This window comes from Anopheles maculipalpis, chromosome 2RL (genome assembly GCF_943734695.1).
Source record: "Anopheles maculipalpis chromosome 2RL, idAnoMacuDA_375_x, whole genome shotgun sequence".
Lineage (NCBI taxonomy): Eukaryota > Metazoa > Arthropoda > Insecta > Diptera > Culicidae > Anopheles > Anopheles maculipalpis.
The window spans coordinates 1254667-1277804 of NC_064871.1; the positions used below are offsets into that span (position 1 = coordinate 1254667).

Genomic DNA, 23138 nt, shown 5'->3' on the forward strand with positions numbered 1-23138 from the left:
GCTTTTCCGTGAGAGGCGAGCTTACACGTCACAAAGCGGCAAGAGAGTGAGAGTGTGTGTGAGCTGGAAAGTTATCGGACTCACCCCGAAAGGATTTCCCTTTCGACGCAGGGAACGAACAGTTTTCCGCGATTCTGGAACAAGGCTAGTGGATTCGACTCGTCTCGGTGTCACTGTGTTAGTCGTGAGCGATAAAGTGCATAGACAGGACACGCAGTTACGGGTGTGTTTCCTCCTCATATAGGAGAAAAAGAAAAAAGAAATATTACCGACCACCACCAACACCAACACTCCATCTACTGGCTGGCAAGTGTAGTCTCCAACAGTTTCTTCTCGGCACTGAGTTCAAGCGCTCCAACAAATTCAGGTTACTGTTCTGAGTTTCCCTAAGGAAGGCCAACTTTTGCAAAGTTACTGCGCGTACTGCACATCGTCCATTGCGTCCTCTCGCCAACTGACAGCCAAGTGATTGACCCGTTATCCTGAAAGTGACCCTATTGTGAGAAGCTGCGCAAAACCAGTCCGTTCGATACCGTCGTCATCGTCTATTACTGCATACAACATCCATTTCTTCGCGTGAACTTTGAGTGAAGAGCAACACCAGGTCCGGGAAAGAAGCGTCAGCAATGGATCAGGAGCAGGAGCACCAGGTGGCACCCATCGAGGTGAACGGAGGCGATGAGCATCAGGGCGGTAGCATCGATATCGGGGCCGGTTCTGATGGACCGCCAAGCATTATCGGTGTCGGTCCGCCGAGTCCGCTTACCGGGTGCTATCTGTTGATTGTCATCGGTGAGCCACACTCGCAGGACCATAAGGATATCATTCTCCAACGGCTAATCAAAGGTAAGTCGTTTTTCACTTATCCAATTCCACTGCCATTTCCAACCGGGTGATGTAAAAGCGTTTGTTTATGACGGTCGCTTACGTCATGCGACTTTGGCTCGCCGAAAAGACGTGCGACCGGATAAGGGATGCACGTTGTCTTATTAGCGATTGCGGGTCGTAAACCCGTAAGGGAGGTTCCAGATAATCCACCACCATCGTCATTGACGCTGACCGGAAAAAAGAGCCGTTCTGTACGATCGTTAGCAATTAATTACATCATCCATACGATGCCTACATGCTTTTCGTGTCGTTTGTTCGCCCAACAAGGGCACACAGACGATCCACGGCTCCATTACCAGCCATTCGGTTAGGGCCTAGCCGGGTGGAAAGCCTTTTCTATTATGCCGATTGCTTTGTCGCGGAATGGACGGTCCATTTACGTGTCCTCTGAGCTCCGCCACTTGCCCTGGCTTACCGCTTTCGTCGAGGGAATGGCAAAGTCAGGATGTCGTGACGATAAAAGCGTAGGCAAATATTAGCTGATGCCGGGTGTCTGGCAACGATCGGTGTTTCGGTTCAGGGATAACCGGTCGGATAAAGCGAAAGTATAATGAAATTATTCGTCTGAACCAAGCCCCTTCAAAAAAGGATGGTCGGAAGGATATCTTGCTAGGTATTGTAGAATAGGCAGGGAAAAAGAGAATTATTAGCCAAAGAAAGGGATTTGTTTGAGAAAGTCAGACAGACTTTGCGAAAAAAAAAAATCTCCCCTTTTTTGTTTGAGGAAAACTTTTCCAAGCATTGTACGATCCAAATTGAGTTTATTGCAAGGCTGCAAGGAATAAATTAGTAATTTATTTGTTTGCTTCAAACGCTCTGCCCAAGATTGTGCCTTTGACCTTAAGAATTACGCACATAGTGGCGTGTTAAGCGTAAATCAAGAAATTGTATTTTGACAAACAATTTTCGCCACCTTTCTGTTTTTTTTTCGGTTGTGGTGTTGGGATTAATTTCACCACATACACTCACACACACACGTGTGGCAACCAGGCACAGCAGGGGCACCCAATATCAATCAAATGGTAAAATTTTATTCCAAAATGATTTATGACAGCAAGACCTCAGCATCGGGAAAGCTTTCCCATTTTGTGGCTATCATGTTTGCCGCACCGCCATTAAACGTCTGACAAGTAAATATTATCCTTCCATACAGACACAAACATACATTCACACACACACACACACACACACACACACTAGGCTTCGGTAGGGTAAGCAGAGTGAGAGCTTTGGCTGGGATTAGACAGTGGCGGTGTTAAGTGAAACTCGTCTCGTTTCGTAATATAAATAGGCCGTAACATTCCACCAGGATGCCAATGGTGGAACCGGACGGAATGCCTCTAATCGTCGTGCGAAAAATACCGGTCTACCTTCTACCCTGGTGGGATGTTCTATGAAAAGGCATTTGCGTCATTTTAGGACGAGCGCCGAGGAAAATATAAATTTCCATTTCACTTCATTCAAGGCGATAAGATAGCGTCGGTTAGGTCGGTAGCTCTTTAATCGTGCACCAGTTCATTCGCTGCTTGTTTGCTTGCTTGTGAAAAACGCCAACACTGGGTGGTGCAAACATGGAAATGGACGTCATTAGGATCAATGGACAAGTGTTCCTGTTTGTTGGGTGGGGTTTTACGAGTTTAAAAAGGAGTCTCACCAGTTCCATCAAGTCGAGCTTTCCCTTTGGCAATGCATTATGTTTGGGACACACCGCAGAATGGCGATGGGTTTGTGAACAGTGTACAAATTGTGAGGTGTTGCCTGGTCGTTATTTACCACTCAACGAGCCTCACAACCACTAGCTGACCGTGGTGCAAGGTGGAAAGCAGACACACGCCCGCACAGACACAGGTGCAGAAAAACAGGTCCTTTTTTTCCATTTATTCCTGTTTATAGCTTCGAGGGCGAAAAACAGCTATTGTAATCAATTTCGTTGGAGTCGTTGTTTTATACATGTTTTCCAAAGGACTTTCTTTACCAAGTCGAACGTCGAGTAGGGCTAGGGAAAACACATGAGCATCCAGTGTGTAATATAAGAACTGTTTCTTACACACCATCACCAAGGGAAAGGCAGGACTTTGTGCCGTTTGTTACTGTACACCCGGTAAAGCCTTCTCTCAGACCTACCAGAGTCGTGCAATGAATGTCCTTTAACGACAACGAGAAAACGAGACCCGTCTACATCTTCGAAGTGTTTCATCTTCTATTTTTCTGCTCTTTATGCTTCCTGTTTTTGTTGACCGGATCCTACTTTGTATTCCACTCGGGAGGTTTGTTATTTCCGAGTGACAAAACGAGTGTGTTCTCGAGCGAGGCCTAGGATTTGATGGGCTCCTAGAGCAAGGAGGGCCTTAATCTTCATAAGCCCCGTGATGTCCGTGAGTCTGTCTCGAGGTCGCATGCGGAGACGTGTGTGAGCAGCAGCACACAGTCGATAGCCTCTTGCCGTTTTGCCGATGAAGAAGCAAAGCGCACACGTACGAAGTTCGGTGGAAAAGCATCGAATCGATACCCCGGTGGCCGCATATCCTGGACGCAGTTCTATTTTTGACCGGAGCTTTTGCTGTTGCTGCCACCACATCCACATCGGTCGATTATACGCAATGCTGTTTTCGTGTCACACTCAACCCCAGCTAATAACAACATCGTTTGCCGTAGAAAGAATTCATTGCAATCGGTGCTGTGGATGCGTTTTGCGTGTGACATGCAAGGTAGGTTTTTGGTGCAAAAAGAAAACCTTAAAACCGGCATTAACATGAACGTAAAACAGCCAAACCAGGCCAATCGAATCAAAGTGAACGGGAAATTGTGTGTGAAAAAGAAAGAGAGAGAGAGAGAGAGAGAGAGAGAAAGAGTGCGCGATAATTTATGAATTGCACTACTGGTTGGGGCCGGAAATGCTTATCGTTCGAGCCTTTTTCAAACCCTTTTTAAGCCCTTAGGCCTCTCTCGTGGCCCCACAAACTTTGAAGCTTCGCGCGAAAGTTCCGAATTTGGAAAATGTTATTATAAAAGGGTACGTCGTGAACGTGAATGGCACAGAGAACAAAACTGAAGAACTATGGCGTTGTTTCATCGCTCAAGTCCTCAACTCTATTGTTCTGCAAATCCTGCAGATCCTTTGTGGTGTTTGATTTACATCGCTGGCAATCGTAAAAAAACTGTTTTTAAACTCCAGTTTTTTTTTGTTGGCCTGCTTGCTTGCTTGAGCTACCCCAGCCCTAGGTTAGTGGCCTGAAAGCATTGAAAGAGGAATGTTTGTCAAACATGAAAACAGGCATTAGTGGTGCTTATCCGTTTCGTGTGCGCTCGAGGGAAATTTCATTCTGCGTTCGTTCGCCCGTTCGTTTCATTTTTTTGTCGAACATGGAAAAACGAACCGTGAAATATGTTTCCCACTTTCGTCGAAATTGCGTCATCATTTCGGTAAATGAGATTGTATCTCATGTGTATGGGTGTGTGGCTTTTGCAGAAAATAGACCACAGATGTGGAGTTGAGTGGAATGGAGGAGTCTTCACCCACGAGCCGTCGTTTGATGTTGTTTGATGGATGCAAACGGCTCTTAATTCAAAGATCCTTACAACCGAACGCGACGGATCCGGTCCACACTAGCCGATCTGTGAAATAAGTGCCTATGCTGCTCATTAAGTGCAATCACTTGCCAGGCCAGACCAGACTACGTGGAACCGAAATCTGGTCCACTTAGAGTAGCACCAAATAGCGATGAAATAAAAGCTCGCATTAAGCCTGTGGCTGATAGCAAAAACACAACGAACCACTAGATAAAATGGCTATGTGTAGCAAAAATTTTTATGTCCAAACTCCCATCGCCTGTTAAGCTATTTTCCGTTTTTCCTATTCGGGTATGGCTTGCTATTTCGTTGCACATTTCCCACGACCCACTGACGGGATTTCGGTACAGGCGGTTGGGTTTTCGGGTCGGAAAGGATCCCGCCCGTCTGGCTACGGTCCAAGAAAGAGGGTCCGCACGAACCACCGGTCCCGCCACCGCTTAGCGGGCGAAAGATTCTAAAGCAAACCACCAAACCGACCCCTCGATCTCTCCATCGCCACTTCCCGAGCCGCCTGCTAGCAGCCGGTTCAAAATCGAATGCGGGCAGAAGCTTGTGCGCAAACGCATCCCAATGCTGTTTTCCCGCACTCTTTTCTAACGGACGTGCCCGAGCCCCAACGTTTGGACCGGGATGACGGTGAAGTTTCTTCAGTTTTACCTGTACTTCTTGGAGCTTTTTCCGGCTTTCCGATGACTTTTGAGCTTTACGGGGTTGGCAGAAATTTTTTTCCAGACGGTCCGTAATAAAGATTTTCCTCGTTTTCCTCCTTTTTACAAATGTATCCTCTCAAGAAGGAGAAAAAACGAATTTCCTTTAGCGAAAAAAGAGGAAGATTGGTTCTTTTCAAATTTTATTCCCAGACAAACGGCCCACTCAGCGCATTTGCCTGGGAAAGGTTTTTGAGTAGAGAGTATAATCATAAAACGATCAAACGATGAATTAGACATGCAATCAGTCGGAAGCCGGTACGAAGGTTCGACCAGCTGGCACCCCGCACCAGGAACGCGATAACTGCTTTTGATACCTCATTTTTAAGCCTCCTTGGTGGGGAAGTTCGTTAGGCGCACACCGTTCACTACCTATGTGGAAACTGGAAAATTAGACTCCATATCTCGGGCATTATGGCTTGTTTTGTGTGCGAGCTAACAAACATTCCACGGAACGGCACGAATGTGTAAGTACTGCTGGATCCACAGTCGATGCTTTGGATTCAGAGTGCTGCCGAGTATCCTGCCCCCCAGCCAGCCACTGTACGAACACTATACACAAAACCTGGGAAAAAATGGTTCCTAGTGTTCATTTAAAATTCATGACAGCCTTACGGGCTAGTGGAACAGGTCGTGTAGGATTTTTTCGTGCCTTCTACTTTGCCCTCCAAAAAAAAAAAAAGCGACCAACGTGAGTTAAGTTATATTTAAAAGCATACACACCAAAAAAGGGCCACATTTTATGTCGTGCCCTTGGTGTGGTTCTCCCGTACAATGGCTTTATAGCGTGCCAGAATAATTACAGTGTGCCCGGAACCTGTTCACCCCCGAAACTTGCTTCCTTTTTCCACGCGAGATGGTAGCCAAGTGACACGACACGATGTGATTTTAGGGATCCACAGGATCCTTTTTCCTGATGTCCTTTTTTTCCCGTGCAACGTATAGAGGTTTGTTTCATCAATTATGCTGACGTGAATCTGATCACAGATCGGCACACACGCCCGGAGCTTGGGTTGGATCGATTTTGGGATGATAAAATGTATAAATGAACGTATAATTTGATTTGTGAAAAAGTTGTATCCGACCGGTAAGCTCAGTTCCGTTAGGGTTTGATGAGAGTGACTGGAGCCGAATGTTTGCAATGAAATTTTAATAACTAACGAGTTTCGTTCGCCATTTTGAGCATGTTTTTTTTACAGTTGTGAGGAATTTTAAGTAGTTCTCAGTAGCAGTTTTGCAGCGCATTCGATAATTGGAACAGCAATGAGGTCATAATTTATGAGCCACAAAGCTTAGCATTATTTACACAATGACGTGAGTAAATGAAACTGCATTGAGTCTGCAACGGATCAATGGAACGCTTTGACATGCACAGACTCTTCAACGGATGTTTGTTGGGACTCTCCCAACGACCTTTTGAAGTTTAGAACATGGGATTTAATGCAAAAAACATACAAAACTCCCCTGTAATCGTTGAGCAATCTAAAACAAGAACCACTTTCTAACTCGCAATTCTACAACCGGTAACATTTTGCAGATTCACCACCGAACGAGGAACGTTCCAGGATCATCCACCCCCGAAATTGCCTACCAGACTGTGTCTGTTAGGTTGTTCGAATAGACATAAATAATAAACCTTTCCTTCCGATTTCTTTCACGCAAAGGGTAAAATGGGTTAGGGAAAGCAACCGAAAATAAAACTAACGCCAAACATGAACGCCCGGCAACTCCAACAGTAAGGGTACCGACCGACCCCAACCAAAAAAAGGGGCCATCTAGACATTGGATATCGATTTCCCTTGGATTCGACATTAACGAAAAGTGGCAAAACAAATGCCGATCCTTTCGATGCCTGGGTGCTTTCTTTGGCCTCTTTGGCCTGGAAAAACTGGATGCAAAGACAACGAAGCAGCAGCTGAAAAGCGTATCGTGTTACGGATACTTGGATAGGTTTAGGCATGTCAAGTTGTCTGCCTTCGCGGGACGAGTTTCTTTTTTCGGGAGCCTTAGACATGTTACCGAAATACACCCCAAGGTAACTTGTAGCTGAGGTTAGATGCTTGTAATCTGGTATTTTCTTTAACCTTCCCTCACATACACACACACACAGCCGCTCCAACATGCTGCGAAAGGGGAAATTGTTTTCCAATGTGATAAAGTTAGAGTTCTCGATGGAAGGTCATAATTGATGAGGCTTTTTGAGAAATCTTACACCAGCTACCGGCTACCATCGAATGATAATATTTCCTATTTTATATTACAATAAGGCAGCCTTAGCATTTCGCGGCAGGATAACAGCTGAACAGATGACATTTTCTTATGCTGGAAACTCGGCTGCGGTAAGCTCTCCAATTCGCCATTCTCCATCACGCCGGGGGTAAATTATGTCATCATCGGGTTGTTTACCGTGTGCCCGGATGAACATGGCAGCCGATGATTTTCATCATACTTTCAGCCGCAGACGTTGATGGCTGGCAGAAGAGTTTATATTTCATCATTTCCATCATCCTTTCGTCCTTTCGAATCTTTCCGCTGCGTCATGTTTTTTGGCGAGATAGAAGCGAAATGCTGCTCGCTGCTGATGCCAGTTATTGACGATGGCGTACCATGCCTCCATCTTCGGCACCGATATTGCGGTGAAATTCTAATTAGAATATCATACAACTCACGCACATCATCTAAAAACCACTCCAACCAACCCAAAGCCCGACCGAACCCGGCGTTGTGGCGGCACGGCGGGGTTTTTTTTTTGTTCAGAGTAAAAACGGGGAGTCTCTCTTATCTTAAACGACGAATCTGCGACCCGTTTAAAACCACAGAACCGTAATGAGAGTACGGGCGATCTCGTGCTTTCAGCTGATTGAAATTATTAGCCTCCAAAGACACGAAATTATGTCATAAAATGGCTAACGAATGGGTTAAAAGTAAATGAAAGCCTTTTAAAACATAGAACCTCTTTAAAGCGAGCTTTTCCGAGGTTGGTAATGATGAAAAAACTTGCTCACATTACGCAATGTTCACTTTTTAAAACCCGCAAACACCCTGCGGCTGCACACACAATTCTTCGTATCGCTTACCATTCGTCCGTGACATTGATGGAGTTCGTTTTGGAGTTAAATCAAAACAAATACACCCTAGCGAAGGTGCACACAATACAAAAACAATGTGACCGCCCAGGAGGACGAAAGCGTTGCCAAGGCGTTGGGCGATTTGCGTCATGCGTCACACGGTGCTTGACGCCCTTTTTTCGTACTCCTTCTGACCCTCTCTCTCTTAAGATGCCACCGTCTGTTCCGGCCTGTGCTATTGTCACTACTTGTCAGTTGGATGTGTCGGAGGGTCGGAAAATTGCATAAAAGTTCATAAATTTTCGTCTGAAATATTGATAAAACTACATTATCATTCTGTTTGGCATTTTGTGCCATACATGGCAAAGGGGCGACTCCCCCAAACTCCAGATGTGTGTGTGTGTGTGTGTGTGTGTGTATGCGTGTTGTTGCACCCCAACCCATGCCACGAACAACCTGTGCCCGTTGATCGATTTATTTAGTGATGACTGGGCAAGAAATGTGAAAAGGTTTGTTTGAAACCTTTCTGGATGGTTTTTTGCTCTAGAAATATAGTCGTCACACACACACACACACAACTCATCGAACTCATGTGTGTTTTTGTGGTTGCGAAGGTTCTAAAACTTTTCAAAAGAAGGATTTAAAAAAGAAAAGTCTCCACCGCGGGTATTACATTTTGAAGCAATTTATCAATCTTGACACTCAGCAGGAGTTGCTTCAGTTCGATCGAGTTAGTCCAGAGTGGTTGCTAAAGTGTTAGTTTTCCATTCTTACGGGTTCAATAAACCCCCGTGCACCGAAAGTAAACCAATATTGAATCGGCAAGCTTTTCACTCGCGGTTTCCATTGCGATGCCCTCTTGACTTGTGAAAGGTCGAAGCCGTCCTGCGGAGATTATGTGTCGGCTTTGACATTCGTTATTGAATCCGGCGCCATAGGCCATCAACGGTTTTTGGTGTCGAATTTGTGCGTGTGTGTGTGTGTCCTATATTTCGTCAAACGGCAGCAATGGAGACGCCTTGATGGATGGCTCGGAACACAGCTGTGGTGCGTTTGAGCCGTTACGCAGTCGCTTTACGTAATTGCGTCTGGCCCGAATCAATTGGATCCTTTTTTGGAGCTTTTCCACAATCGGATATTGATTACCAGATTGCGTAAGGTTGGTAGAGATTTAATGGAAGCTTAGCTAGTATATTTCTTATTGACATTTTTAAGAAAATAAACACTCTAAACACAATACTCATCCGATAAGGGTTGAATAACTTCATCAAAAACTATGTGCTTACTTCTCACGGCAAAAAGGATTCTCAGAGCTACTAACCATCCAAACCATCGCTTTTATATTTCCCAAGTCTTTCAGCAATTCGATCCGTAACTCTGCGCTCTGTGTGCGCCATCATGTCTGGAAATGAAAAATACGTTCTGTAAACATGCCAACCAGCCCATCCACTCTCGATTTGTGGTTGGAGCAATGGCAAAAATCGTAATCCCGCGGTAAATGAAATAAGCCTTCTTCTGTTTTTTTCTTTTCACTGTTCCGGTTGCGGTGACGGGCGAGAATGGTTGCGATAAGGTGAATGAGGGAAGAAGGCATTCGCATTCGTGCCTCTTATTGCTAATCTAATTAACGGAAAGAATAATGAGCTTTCATTGGCTCGGCTCAGCGGCTTCATCAGACACTTTTCGTACCCACCGCTGTGGCGTACGCACGAAGGAATCTCGAATTTCTCCGCTACGGAAGAATACATGCGACCGAGTGCGTATTGGCCACACGCGTTACCACTTGAGGCAGGATTTAGAACCTTTTGCCGTCGTCATGCCGTACCAGCCTTGCCGCAGGGACCTGTGTACGCGGAATGGAAAACCTCCGACCCAACCGTCCAAACGAGCCGGCACGTTTACCGGTCACAGGTTTGCCATTGGTTCCATCACTATACTGGCAAACCCTTTGCCTACGTGGGTCTGTGTGCGAGTGTAGCACGGATCAACGGGTGGGTGATTGTGCAATCGCTGGGCTGATGAAAAGAACGGTTTGAGCTTGCAATTTATCCTATTTCACAGTTGACTGATTTCCCCATTATTACGATTGCCAGACGGTCCGAGAAGTCTTAGACAGCTATTTGAAGACGGTTCTGCTGCTCCTTGTAGGACTTCGGTACGACAGTGTGCTTGAATCGTAATTATGATTCCCACGCGTGTGTGTGAAAGTGCCAGTTTGATTGAACGATACATGACAAAAGGCACAATAAAGGGTCGATGAAGTTCAGTTCAAATTCTACCATAAATCTTATGAAACAAGTTATCATAAATAGCGTTTATTTATACAAAATCTAGTACTTCGATACGCGGTACCAAACACAAACCACTTTAATTAATTCCGTTTGTATTGCGTTATGAATTTCTCATTTTCCAACGACCACAGCATGTATTGCCGTGGTTCGAAACAATTAAATTTACATCATGCATAGTCTCGCTCTGCACAAACACGCCCATGACGCCCACATATTCGCTGGGGGTATGTAAATCCATCTCTGAGCCCTCCGAACCATTCGCTACGCCCAATCATAGCAAAGGCGCATATGCGTCAAAAATACAGAAAATAAACAAAAAGTGTGTTAATTGTCCAGGAACCGAACATCGAAAAACAGAATTTCAACCCTCCAAAACCATCAGGAAGGGTATTAATCACCCATAAATCAATGATTGCGTGACTGGATCTGTGTCGAAGGACAGAAATGGACTGAATTTTCACCCCTAACCTTCGTTTTTGAGCCAAAGTAGGGTAGTTCTATGCTTGCGTCAAATTAATGAGTTAGTTTTAATTATTTTAAGGTTTCCCGCTTGAAAACAACAGTGGTGGGTGGTCTAAAACTCTTAAGGCATCAGTAAGACCAGCCAGAAAATTTATTGTTTAAAATTAAGTTCCCAACGATTTATGAACAATTGTATGGAGAATTCCCTTCACAGCGATACGATGAAGGGTTTCCAAGGAGCGTTTAAATGGCGTACGTTTAGTTAAATAAAATGTATTCCACCCTTTATGACGCTGCTGGAAACTAAAAACCAACCCTAGGCGATCGTTCCACGTAGGTTTTTGTGGTATCTGTGTTAAGCCATAAAAAATCACCCATGATGCGATGGTCGGACAATGTTCCTGACACACGCTATGATTAATATCCGGAAATGATGTCGCCACAGCCAGGACATACAAACACCCTCATACACAAACACACGCCTATACTTACGTTTTGGAAATGTGAACGTCTTTCACTGTATGTACACTGTCGGGCCAGAAACTTGCGCAGATGATCGTTTTTGCTTATCAAAATGGGGCCATGCAACACTGTAAGAGGCGGCTCTAACTATGATAAACGATTGCACCGTCACTGCAACGAGCCGGGTTGTTGTGTTCAGACGAAGCGGAAAATGCTCATCCACGGCAAGGTAGAATGCTAATCATGATAACCTATGGGTTGACCATCATTTTACCCATCCAACGGACGGCGAACCCTTACCATGTGGACCGGCCGCTGGAATGTAACGTCATACAAAAGTGCCCTTAAGTGCTTTTATCTCTTAGATGGTGGAAATATTTAATTGAGGATGGTCAGGGTGTGATGTGGTACAACGAATAATGAAAGCCAGTTTACCTTACCAAAAGTGGAAGTTACAATTTTTAGAACAATCATGGGGAAAGGTCAGCTTAATTTAACTGCAATTGTTTGTGATTCAAAAATTAGAACATAACAGCTAGCTCGTCGTATTCTACTCTTCTACTCAATGCTTATCATTCAACAAGAAGCCTTGACTTATAAAATTATTATTGCAGGTGATTTACCCACTGAAAATCCCCTTCGTCCGACTCGACTGTTACTTTCAGTGGTTTTAAATAGCACAAGCTCATCGACACCAAACTACTTCAACGACAACCAGGTGCAATCTCTTTCCAAGCATTATCACATCCAGTTTAGCTGATTCAATGATTTCCTAAGCCTCGGAGAGCTCTGGTCAATCATATCGGAGGGCTATTAAATGCTCGTCCAATAATTGCACGTCTGAAGTGATATTTTTTGTTTCCTTCTTTTCATTTATCTACTATACAGACACTGTTTTGTTTTCTTTTTGATTTTGCAGCTAGTCAGCAAATATGCTCACTAGAATACATCAAAAAAAGCGTCACATGCGAGTCGCGACGTGCGTTCCTTTACCTCGCGCAATTTCTTCTTTCGTCGGCGCGCAGTTCTACATCATGCGAGTGATGTCATTCGTATGACCTTCGAATTTTTCAGTTATGTTTTCTCTCGCTGTACAGCTCAATAAAGTGGCCATATACCCTGAGGATTAGTCGCTTGGTATTACGATAAAACTGTAAAGATACGTCCCGATTGGCGTGATTTGAGTTTATAAAGAAGCGATAGCAGTCTACAGTGGTGTACACACTCTCATAGGGTTTTGTTTCTGGTCGCAATGACACATTTTCAAACAACCAACCTAGCCTTGATCTTCTACCCAGTTTTGGTGAGGAACACAAACAAAAACAATTTCTTGAAAAACGTTCGTAATCTCACAGCAAAATGTGCTAATTAATTACACCGGCAGTTGATGAAAATATTTTCCAAACACGTAGTAGCATCAGCGCATCTTTTAGGCGCTCTGAGAGAGAGCATCCCGGGTGGGTGTGCTACGTGATAAAATGTATCCGAGGTTAGATTGAAGGAACAATTTCAGCACGGCCGTCGCAGTTTGCTGCAGGCCGGAAACGAAACCCGCCCAAGCCACTCTCATTAATTATGCTTCACCGAAATGAGATTACTTTGGAAAATTGAAGTCACCGAAACGCCAAGCGACAGGGACAATCGCTCCAAAGACATCCACGGCACATCTCAGGTAGAGTGACGTTTATTCGTGATGGACAGAATAATTAATTTCATTGATTACATCACGCCAGTGTGGCTTAAAGCACCGCTTCTAGATCGGTTCTATCGGTTGTGTTTGTCATCCAATAATGATTGTTACCACGGAACTTGCTACGGTCCGTTACGAATGTGACAATGAAGAAGTAAAACGATCAACCAATTGATTTATTCGAAATAATTCAAAGCTTAAACACAAACGCGATTGTAACGCTGGCAAGGTACAAATGGTGCGAAATATGACATGATGTCACTCGGCGGAAGTTAAAAGAAGAAAGCGACAAGAGCTACCGTTAGGGCGGAATACCATAAATGGCGCTGGTGCGTTATTGGACCCACAGCGGACGATGCTTTGTATAGCGAAAAAGAGAAGCCGGCTCCCTTGTCTACTTTAGCCGGCACCAGTGTGTTGAATCCATTGCAAAAGTCGCGATCGTTGCACGTTTTACAACCGACCACCTTTACCGACTTCCAATCACTCAAGTCACACATTTTGGAGGACTGCAAAGTGCAGCTTTTGACGGTTCCTGATCGGTTACCGTGGCTGTTGGTGAGCTGTAGCTCGAAGCACGCAAACTCTCCCGAGCTGGGTGGCTGTGTGTACTGTGTCAAATTCACCAACCGCTGCAGATGTCCGTGAACTTGGTTGACGCGCTCGAGATTGCACTCGACAAGCTCCTCGTGTGATCCGCACGTGTCCCAACCGCAATGATGGCATCTTAGTGCATTTACCTCTGGAAAATTGAGATGAAATCTTCTTACCGTGATGCTAAAGCATTACAAAAGCGGTGTACAACGAACCATGTTTTTGTACATCCACCACAACAGCTAGTGCAACCAGTGCAAGCGCAACCTTCACCGAGAATCTATCACGAGAAAATGCCATCTTGCGGGCTTGTCGGGAAAACTGGCACTGAGCGACTGAGCTGCTGAACCAATCTGAATAAAGTCAAGCCCAACCATCATCGGCACGAGGAAAGCAAGCTCATGGCAAGCTACGTGCCTTTGGCGAGAAAAAAGGCCTCAGACGACGGTCAAGGGTGTTGCCAGTCGCAACAATTTGCTTATGCAAGTAAAATTTATCAACAATTTTCTGCACCGTGCCTTTTGCGGAGTATGACGTCGATCGGGTATGGATTCGTGATCGTGTGAAGTATCACATTGTGCCACCAGTGCTAGCGTGTTGTCTTATGAGCAAACAAAATATTTTGGGAGAAAACCTCGAAAACCAAAGACAGAAACAGACCGTGGCGGGTTGGATGAGCAACATGTTTTCCAAATATTGCACACCCAGCTCTGGGGAAGACTTTTTGTAATCAAGATTATACCGTTTTTCGTAAAACCTTATCACGTGTGATACACAGCAGCACAAACACACACATACGACTATGTAGAAAACAAGAAAAAAAAATTTTCCTCGTAATAATAAATTCTTTTCCCTTTTCCTTTTTCACAGGCTTCCTTTCATGGGATGTCGTCGATTGCCATGTTGACTTGGAGGAGGAACTGCATACAATCACGTTGCAGGCATTGGAAGGCGAAGAAGGCAAGCATGGTAAGTCTAAGAATGCAATCATAAATCAACGGTATTCTCGTGATGTAAAGTGTGTTTCCTTGTTATAAAGTATCGACTTGTTTCGTTTTAATCATTACACTGCTTGTTACTGAGAGACCTTTTTATAAATCTGGCTGTTTTTACTGTGACCGCAATTAACTAATGCTACCAACCGGCCGTGGAGGTTAGTCGGGTTGGGGGCCCTTGGAACAAGGCAAGGTCAAATGTAAATTAAATGTTACCAAGCAGATGTAATTCATTACCTCAACTGCCACTAACAGGCGCATTTCAAGCGTTGCTTCGTAAAGTCAACCTTAGACGAACCGGCGTTGGTGGCCATATTATTATGCGGGGGGGGGGGGGGGGGGGGGAGGTTTTGAAACTAAAGTTCGGTTGAGAGGCTTTCACCATGTACCGTTGCGTCCATTTATGGTAATGAGTAACGAGCATTTGATAAAGTTTTACAGGATGAAGGCTCAACCCTTCGCAGCGGGAGTCAAGACCTGCTTTTTGACGTAAACTTTCCGCAAGAAATTAAATTTCATTACCGTTTGTATCGAAAAGGAGCACTTTGTAGGATTACATTTTGTTGTAAAGAATTTCTAAACAACAAATCATCCTCCAGCTACGTGCATTATTTTAAAATTGAGAGAAGCGTTCAGGCTGACAACTTGTTTTCTTGTATAACAAGTATCAGCTGCAGCATAACTTCCTTGTACTTTCCACGAACTGAAGTTATTGTTCTCAAGAAGCGAATCACAAAACTTCACTTCTTCAGAGCGATTACATAAAGCGACATATTTTACTAACACTAACGCTTCGTTTTGACAACTTTTTTCAAACACTTTGTTTCATTTTTTGTTGTAAACTAGCACACCTTTTGCAAACAATACAAGGAAAAGATCCTTTGAAAGACGCTGGTTTTCAGCCGATGACCTTTTAAGACGCAAACAAAGGTCAAGCCGATGGTACGGTAGTGTACATTTTTTATGAAGAGCTCTCAGGAACGGTCACATTGCGAATGGGATAAGTTTATCTCTTACCTTATTTGCCACGATGAAAAACGAATCGAATTTTCCACTCCACAGTATTGGATGAATCTTTAGCCCTTGAGGTTCAGTCATACAATAGTTTGTGATTCGAATCTCTCCACGAATGACTATGACGCAGTGATAACCATTTGGTGTAGAAAAGTTTTAATTGAAGAATGATTTCCCGAATAAACTCATTCTCGCTCACTCCCTCGCTAGATTTTTCTAGAATTAATACAAATGTTCCATGAAAAATAGTCAGTTCCTCAAAAACCTTGCATAACAGTTCACTACACTGTCACCACAGTTACAAGCGCTAATGGATGAAGCACAGTTTTAGAGTCACTGCATAACAAGCGATTTGGTATGGTAATCCTTGCTAATCCTATTTTTGCTACCACGAGCCCAGCTTCCGAGTCCAAACATCAGAAATCAAATGCCTTTCCTGTGTGTGGGAAGCAGTTGTCGTTGGTTAAAAATCGATGACATATGCACTAAAAATAGAGTGCAATAGTGCAAATCGTGCAGGTGCATTGTAAAGCGTTTAGCAGTGGTGGGCAACACACCACTGTCATGCACATCATACTGTGCAACTTTTGCCTTTATGTCCTTGGATGTCCCGGCAGTAGCCGATGAAGAGGGTAAGTGGGCTCGTTGAGATTCACAAGAAATGCAATTTCGCTCCTGCTGCCCACCCGGGTGTACGCGATTGAAGTACAACGCGAAAATGACAGCGAATCGAAATGCGGCGAAAGCATCGATCGATCCTGATTGTCCACCGAACGGTGAATGTGATTGGTCGCGTCCAATGTACGAGCCTGGCACAATGGAAGATTACAAGTTCGATTGCTTTCGATCGCCTTTTTTGTGATACATTGAAAATGAAAATCGCTTGTTTTCGGAGCATTGGAGGAACGCTTCTCGGACGGGTAGTTTGTTTGTGTGTTTGCTGATGGGAAATGATGTGTATGTATGTTTAGGAGCGGTACAAATTGCAGTTCTACAAACAACAGAACAACACTACCAAAGCCTTTGGACGATGAGTTATTTGAAAAGAAACTGGAGTTTACTTATAAAGTAGTCAACCACTCAAGAAGCTGTCGTGAAGGAAAAAATGGCGTCTGAGAGTTGTACGAATGTACATTTTGCTGAGTTGCAGATACAACGAAACAATCTCAGCAAAGACATACATTTTTGCATTGAATTAGAACCACCCACAGGCGCATGCATACATGGCGCCGTTCGTGCTAACGAAGGGAAAAGAACCACAAACCTTGTGTGACAAAACGATACCTGTGTCTTTTGTTTGTACAGCACACACGGGACCTGAGCTGAGAGTCGTTAAGGTCTCGTTTTCATGGACTGGAAATGGTGGTGGTATATGTTTTATTCCTTTCACCATGAATAGCTTGTAAAAGGGTCGAAAATAAAATGCTCCGCAAACGAGCGTTGGCTTTGCCCCAAAGCCAGCCTTAGAATATGCGTCATTTCTATTTGATTGAAAAGTTCTACACAATTTTATGAAGGTCGACGAAAGGGGAAAAGAAAACAAGTGGTAAACGTTTTTACACAAGCTGTAAGTCTTGCTGTTACATCAGTTGTGCGAAATCCATCCAGTCGAGAGTAGGCTGTGCTTCGCTGAAAGAACCACATCAACCACAATGTCGAGTAACCGTTACAGCTGCACAAGAAGATGAAGAGGAAACTGTTGTATTCCTTTCATACTTTGTAATGGAACCTCACAATGGAACGTAATTGATTGATTTGAAAACTGACGAAGGGAATTAAATTGATCAACTGTCGGTAGGGAGATTATAATTTCATTCCAGTGTCTGTAACCAAAGTCAGCCCGATGTGTCAGTCACGTAGAGACACACGCGCGCGCATGCACGCATGCGGGACGTATGCGACAGTAATTCCATTAATCTCAAAAAACGGGAAATGATATCCAGCCCATCGATTTCCTTCCTAACGAAACTAATTTATGTGCTGCTTAGCCGCCCGTACGTACCCAAAGTATCGCACGCACGAAAAAGCTCGTTCCATATGCCTACGAAATGTTGTCGCCGTGGAAGGCAGTTCCTTCCCAGATTGCCACGACCATTTACGATCGTGCTCCGAGGCAAATGAATTGATTCGGTATCTCTCTATCGTTGCTCTTGTCGTTTATCAATGTCGGCAGGATAAGACAGGGTAGGTTCCGCTATGCCGCTGCCATGCAATATGCGAGCTAGTGTCTTCGAGGGAACCACCTTTGGAGACCTTCGGGCGATAAATTATCGTACCCAGGCTTGTGTACGTGTACACCAATGACACGAACCGGGCCAACTACCGTAAAAGTAGAAGAATCTCCTGACAGTCGGTGCATTAGAACGAAAAGCTAAAATCAAGAGGGAGATAGAAAAACAGCACGAGATAGATGAAGAGAAGGAAAAATTGAACAAAAGTAGAACATCGGTGGAGGCGCATGGTGGCAGTATAATTTCCTGTTTCCTGCAATGCGTTCCAGTTGCCTGGATGCCGAAGATCGGATAGATTTAGTGATAGCAATAGAACCGAAAATGAGTGACTATGGGATTTTCTTTTTTTGTTTTTCCATCCCTACCTACTCTATTCGGTAGCATTCTTGCGGGACAGCAAAGTATTTTCCAGAAAGTTTTGGCCACTGATATTGATTGAAATGGAAGGCAAAAGTTTATTCAACTAACCGGAATCGTACTTGATTGGCAATCCGTTTCGAATCGGCACTGGATAGATAGCAGGATAGCATGATGCGTGTGGCAGAATTACTTTCCATGTCTCCCCGAAAAGGAATTGTGAAAGCAAAGTTTTATCGTTCAGCAAAAGATTGAAAAAGTCGATTGGATTTGCACAGACAGAATGCAAAAAATAATTTCACCCATAAAAGGTACGTTCGAAGAGTTGATGGAGGCCAATAAATTTTACGTTAGCCATCGCTGTGCGTTGGCCGTGTTGAATGTTTGAGAAGCTGTGATGTTTGATGGACACTCGTCAGGAATTTCCCTGCGCACTGAAAGTGGTTCATAATAAACTTGTTTTTTAATTCATGAGAAGCCCACAATGAACTTATCTACACCAACAATCTGTAGCGCATGAAAAAGGGGTTCACATTGGGTGGACTGGATTATGTACGGTAATTTGTGCCTTTTTCCTGGTAGGATAGAAAATTCACCCTCGGAGGCGTTGAAACGGAACCAGCCTTCGCACGGTTATACTCCTTTTTTAGTGAGTGACCGTAACAATAACCGAGTGGCTCAGGCTGGGGAGATTAGCAGCATTAAAGCATACATGTCCCAAGGGGTATGTAAGCAAATTTACACACACGACATAACTTCAAGTGACAACCTGAATACTGAAGTGGTTTATTGGTTTGATTTGACCTTCTTATCGATCATTGGCCATTCCAGCGATATGCATATAAATACGTCTGAACCATAAGAATCGGATAGTGGTTCACCATAACTTAACAGTTGCAGTCACAATCGGGTGCGTTAAGCACAGTGGAAAAGATAACAGCATGTTGAAAGTTTTTCTCGGACTTGTGACGCTTTGCATCGTGCTTACGGTGACAACAGGACAAACAGGCAATGCAACAACTGCTGCACCTTCAGAACCCACCACAACAACCACCGTCAAAACGACAACAGTTTCCGAAGCTTCCACTGCAGCACCAGATCCAGCGACAACTACTACTTTAAAACCTGAACCTTCTGGCGCCCCGCGAGTAGTGACATCGTCCATATTGCCAGTTCTATTAGGAGCATACGCAATGATGTCGATCGTAATCAATTAACACTACAAAGTATTACGATGAATCACAAACAGTGAACATATAGTTGTGAAGATAAGGAGTGCTAATGTTTAGTTAACACGGACCTTCAAAGTGATACTCCAGTGACTCTGGAATGAAATAAAATTGTGACGAAATTTCAATTACTGCTTTGCTAATTAAATTGGATTTATTTGCCCGATTGCTTCCTTTCAGAAAATGTGGAAAAACTGCTCATCCTTCAACCTATTCAAATCGGGGAGATTGTATCGGCCGATGCAAGCAAAAGATAGTTTACTTAGAGTTCGCTTTTTAACTTAACCATGGCCACCAAACTCTCATGGTCCAGTTGTAACGAACTTTTCTTGTGACAACCCTTTCTTGAGACAATATTTGGATTAAACATTCATCGATGTCTCTATTCACCTTTGACTCTTTGGTTTATTTAGGCATGATGTTGCTTTTTTAAAGAAATGTTACCGCAAGCAACAGAAACGTGCTTAAGCGGTTCATTTTATGGTACGTTTTTTTCTCGTTTTTGGGTGTTTTAGGTCGTTTACCCGCTGTGGAAATATCTCTTTCTCTCTGCGTTGTTTTACTGATATGCTAACACAGTAGAACTTTTGGTTTACGATGTCTAGAAGAACTGGAACATCAGCTACTAGCATACACTGTTGAACAGATTGAGCATTCTTACCCATGCATACACCTTTTTTCAGAATAAAGATAACGCTTGCTACAAAACAAACAACAATACCGTCAATAGTGAATCACTCACCACTTCACTTACACTGTTCGGTCTCACCTTCTAGTGCAGCTCATACACTCATAAGGGATAGGTTTAGCAGGCTTATAATTATTGATAAGCATCGATATAAAAAGCTAGGTCGAGAGTTTTTATGGGTCAGATGTACTGAATTCATTCTGCAATGAATAACACACTAAAACGAACCATTTTTGCGCTGCTTTTGCTGTGCATCCAACAAGGTAAGGCAAGGACAAAAGTGCGCGGATAAGAAACAAAAGTAAAATATTGTTGTATTTCAGCACAATCTCTCCGGTGTTATGGATGTATGAGTAACGTGAGCTTTGCCGATTGTTCCGAAAAAGCTGTTGAGCTCGATTGTAACAAAATGGATCCAGAGTTGGTGAATGGAACATTTGCGTGTGCGAAAGGCAGCGGCGTTAGTCCGCAAGGGAACGTTTTCATGAAAACGTGCATTCCGGATATGTCCGAGACCACCTTTTGTGCCCAGCTTTCCGAGGAGGCAGCCGGTGGTAAAGTGGAAGTATGTAAAGTGTGCAAAGATAAGGATCTATGTAACACTGGCAGTGGACTAGTGTTGACAGGAGCTCTATTACTGTTAACTGTTTGTTTAATGCTAGGCGCGTGAAGTTTCTTGTGTATAGGTTGTGGGGTATGATCAATCCCAGTGAAAAAAGCATATGAAATGCTAAATAATTAATCCACTAAAAGTGCTCCTAAAACTATTTCAAACCCACATCGATCCGCTAGTAATATCACAGCTTTACAGCGATACACATTGGTAGTGGGACATAAATTTCAGGCAAACGTGACAAAATTTTCGTAATAAAAGCGCAAAGAACTTGCAAATCATCAACAATGTGAATTGATTACACAAGCACACGTTTTTGAACAATAAATCCGATTCTTGCAATGTTCGCGAAAAGGCGTAACACGTGGACAAGAAACATGCCCCAAAATACTTCCATTTCATTTCTGTAACGAGTGTTGCGAGCAGTCCCGCGTGCATAACAAAAAGCACAACGTGTCTGTGTTTGTATGCATGCATCAAATGGGTTTCGGCTGGAGTGGTTAAAAATACATGAATATGCAAATTTCCTGCAGTGGACGGGCTGAAGTGGCTTATTCGTGGACTCTATACCACGCCATCCAGAATCGCTGCAGGAAGACGCAAATGGCAAGGATAATGAAAAGTACACATACATAAAATCTGCTACACTTCTGTTTGACCTTCGCGCTAGTCTCCTCCCCATGCATGACACTCTGACGCCATAAGTGTTTCCAAAGGGTCACGGTGTGTAGCAAAACCTCACGATACAGGGAACGACGTGATGAATGCTGCAGCCACACGAAGTAACACTTGGGTACCAGCACTTTTCGCATCCCTCGAGGCATCGGCATCATGTGCCGCGTTTCGCATCCGGATCGGGTGCGCACGTTCGGAAAACCGGTTCGGAGTTTGCCCAGCAATACTTGAGGAATAGCTAGAAATTTCATAACTCTCGTGTCGATGGTGTGTTTGCGGTGGAACCATCATTTGCGAAAGTTATTCAATATACGGCGGAGGTTGCATGTTTTATCGCTCTGGTTCACCTCTATGTAGGTGCTTATTGGAGACAGATTGTTGGAGTATGGATCGAAAAAGAAATAAGAGAAATTAATACTGAAACTTTAAATCAATTTTTCAAGTAAGCAATCTTGCCACGATACGTACGACATAATGGGTGACGGTTTTTCGACCGACACACCAACCACTCGCTTTGATGAAACTTTGCATAAAAAAATATGTTTCTGTCAGCGAAAGGGTGCTGTGAAGAAAGACAATCAATAATATCTTCTGTTCTACCAACCGATTTCCTTCTTAATATCTTACAAACGTGATATCCACTCGTCCTTTGTGCGAATCACAGTACGAATGACTTTAAAGATATTCTATCTGCAGCCTGTAAATGCGCAGGCACCAAATTTATTTTTCCAAAGCGGAAAAATGATGATTAATGGAAACGAAGTAAGAACAAAAAATCTTTGGCGGAAGAAATCATTTCCAAGAAACCGATGAAAATGCCATTATTAAGTTCCTAATTTTCCATTCGCAGGTGAACGATTGATTCAGTATGCCAGCGAAAATCTGGTTACTGAAATCTTGATTCATCCACAAGTCAACACCTTCATCCAATGTATCCGGAATTTGCTGAGCAGCTTCACTCGGCACCGTCACATCATCCATACGGGCTACACGTTCTCAGGAAACGGATCGTGGATATTACAGGTAAGCGTGGAATGGTAATTTATTTCAATTTAAACCTCATCTCTATTAATCTTTTATCTACGCTTACTTGCAGGATGGAACATTTTCAGTGATGGATTTCATGGAAGCATTCCAAGAGCACGAAGTACAGCGCGTACTTCGCGCCTATCCTGACACGATCACTATGGATGTACACTGTGCTCCCGTAGGACAGTGGCATACGATCCAAGAAAAGTCCTTCTCGCGGCTCTGTCAGATACGCTTGAATCCGGTGGACGTGCTGAGTTCAGGCAGTGAAAAATTGACCACTTTTGTCGGTACGTTTGTTGGGCAGCACAAGCATTCTTGGCTAAAAACTAACTTCAAACTGTCGTCCCCTTTTGCAGCTTATTTATCGTCGATGATTATACCGACGGAAATTTCGGAGCTATTGGAAAGCTCCGACGTTGTTGGCAACATCCGTTTCAGCCATCCTACGTTGTACGTCTTCCCAGGAGGGCAGGGAGATGCTGCACTGTTCGGAATCAATGGCTTCAATATGTTAGGTAAGCATTGAAAACCATCACAGGACCGCTGGAGTGTGCAACTATAACCTTTCT

General features: G+C 43.8%; 2 protein-coding genes across 2 annotated transcripts in view; both read left to right on the forward strand.

Annotated features, from left to right (window-relative positions):
* The first annotated feature begins 626 nt into the window (after positions 1-626).
* LOC126556542 (microtubule-associated protein futsch) overlaps positions 627-23138 on the forward strand; it is a 37212-nt gene continuing 14700 nt past the window's right edge. Inside the window, exons 1-5 of the mRNA XM_050211816.1 lie at positions 627-846; positions 14606-14704; positions 22388-22560; positions 22634-22856; positions 22926-23084. Of these exons, the coding sequence (XP_050067773.1) occupies positions 627-846; positions 14606-14704; positions 22388-22560; positions 22634-22856; positions 22926-23084 (874 nt within the window). The remainder of the gene's footprint in view (positions 847-14605; positions 14705-22387; positions 22561-22633; positions 22857-22925; positions 23085-23138) is intronic.
* On the forward strand, positions 20455-20923 carry LOC126559395 (uncharacterized). The gene is made up of 2 exons (XM_050215548.1): positions 20455-20512; positions 20573-20923. The coding sequence occupies exons 1-2, from the start codon at positions 20455-20457 to the stop codon at positions 20917-20919; spliced, it is 405 nt and encodes a 134-aa protein (XP_050071505.1). The 3' UTR covers positions 20920-20923.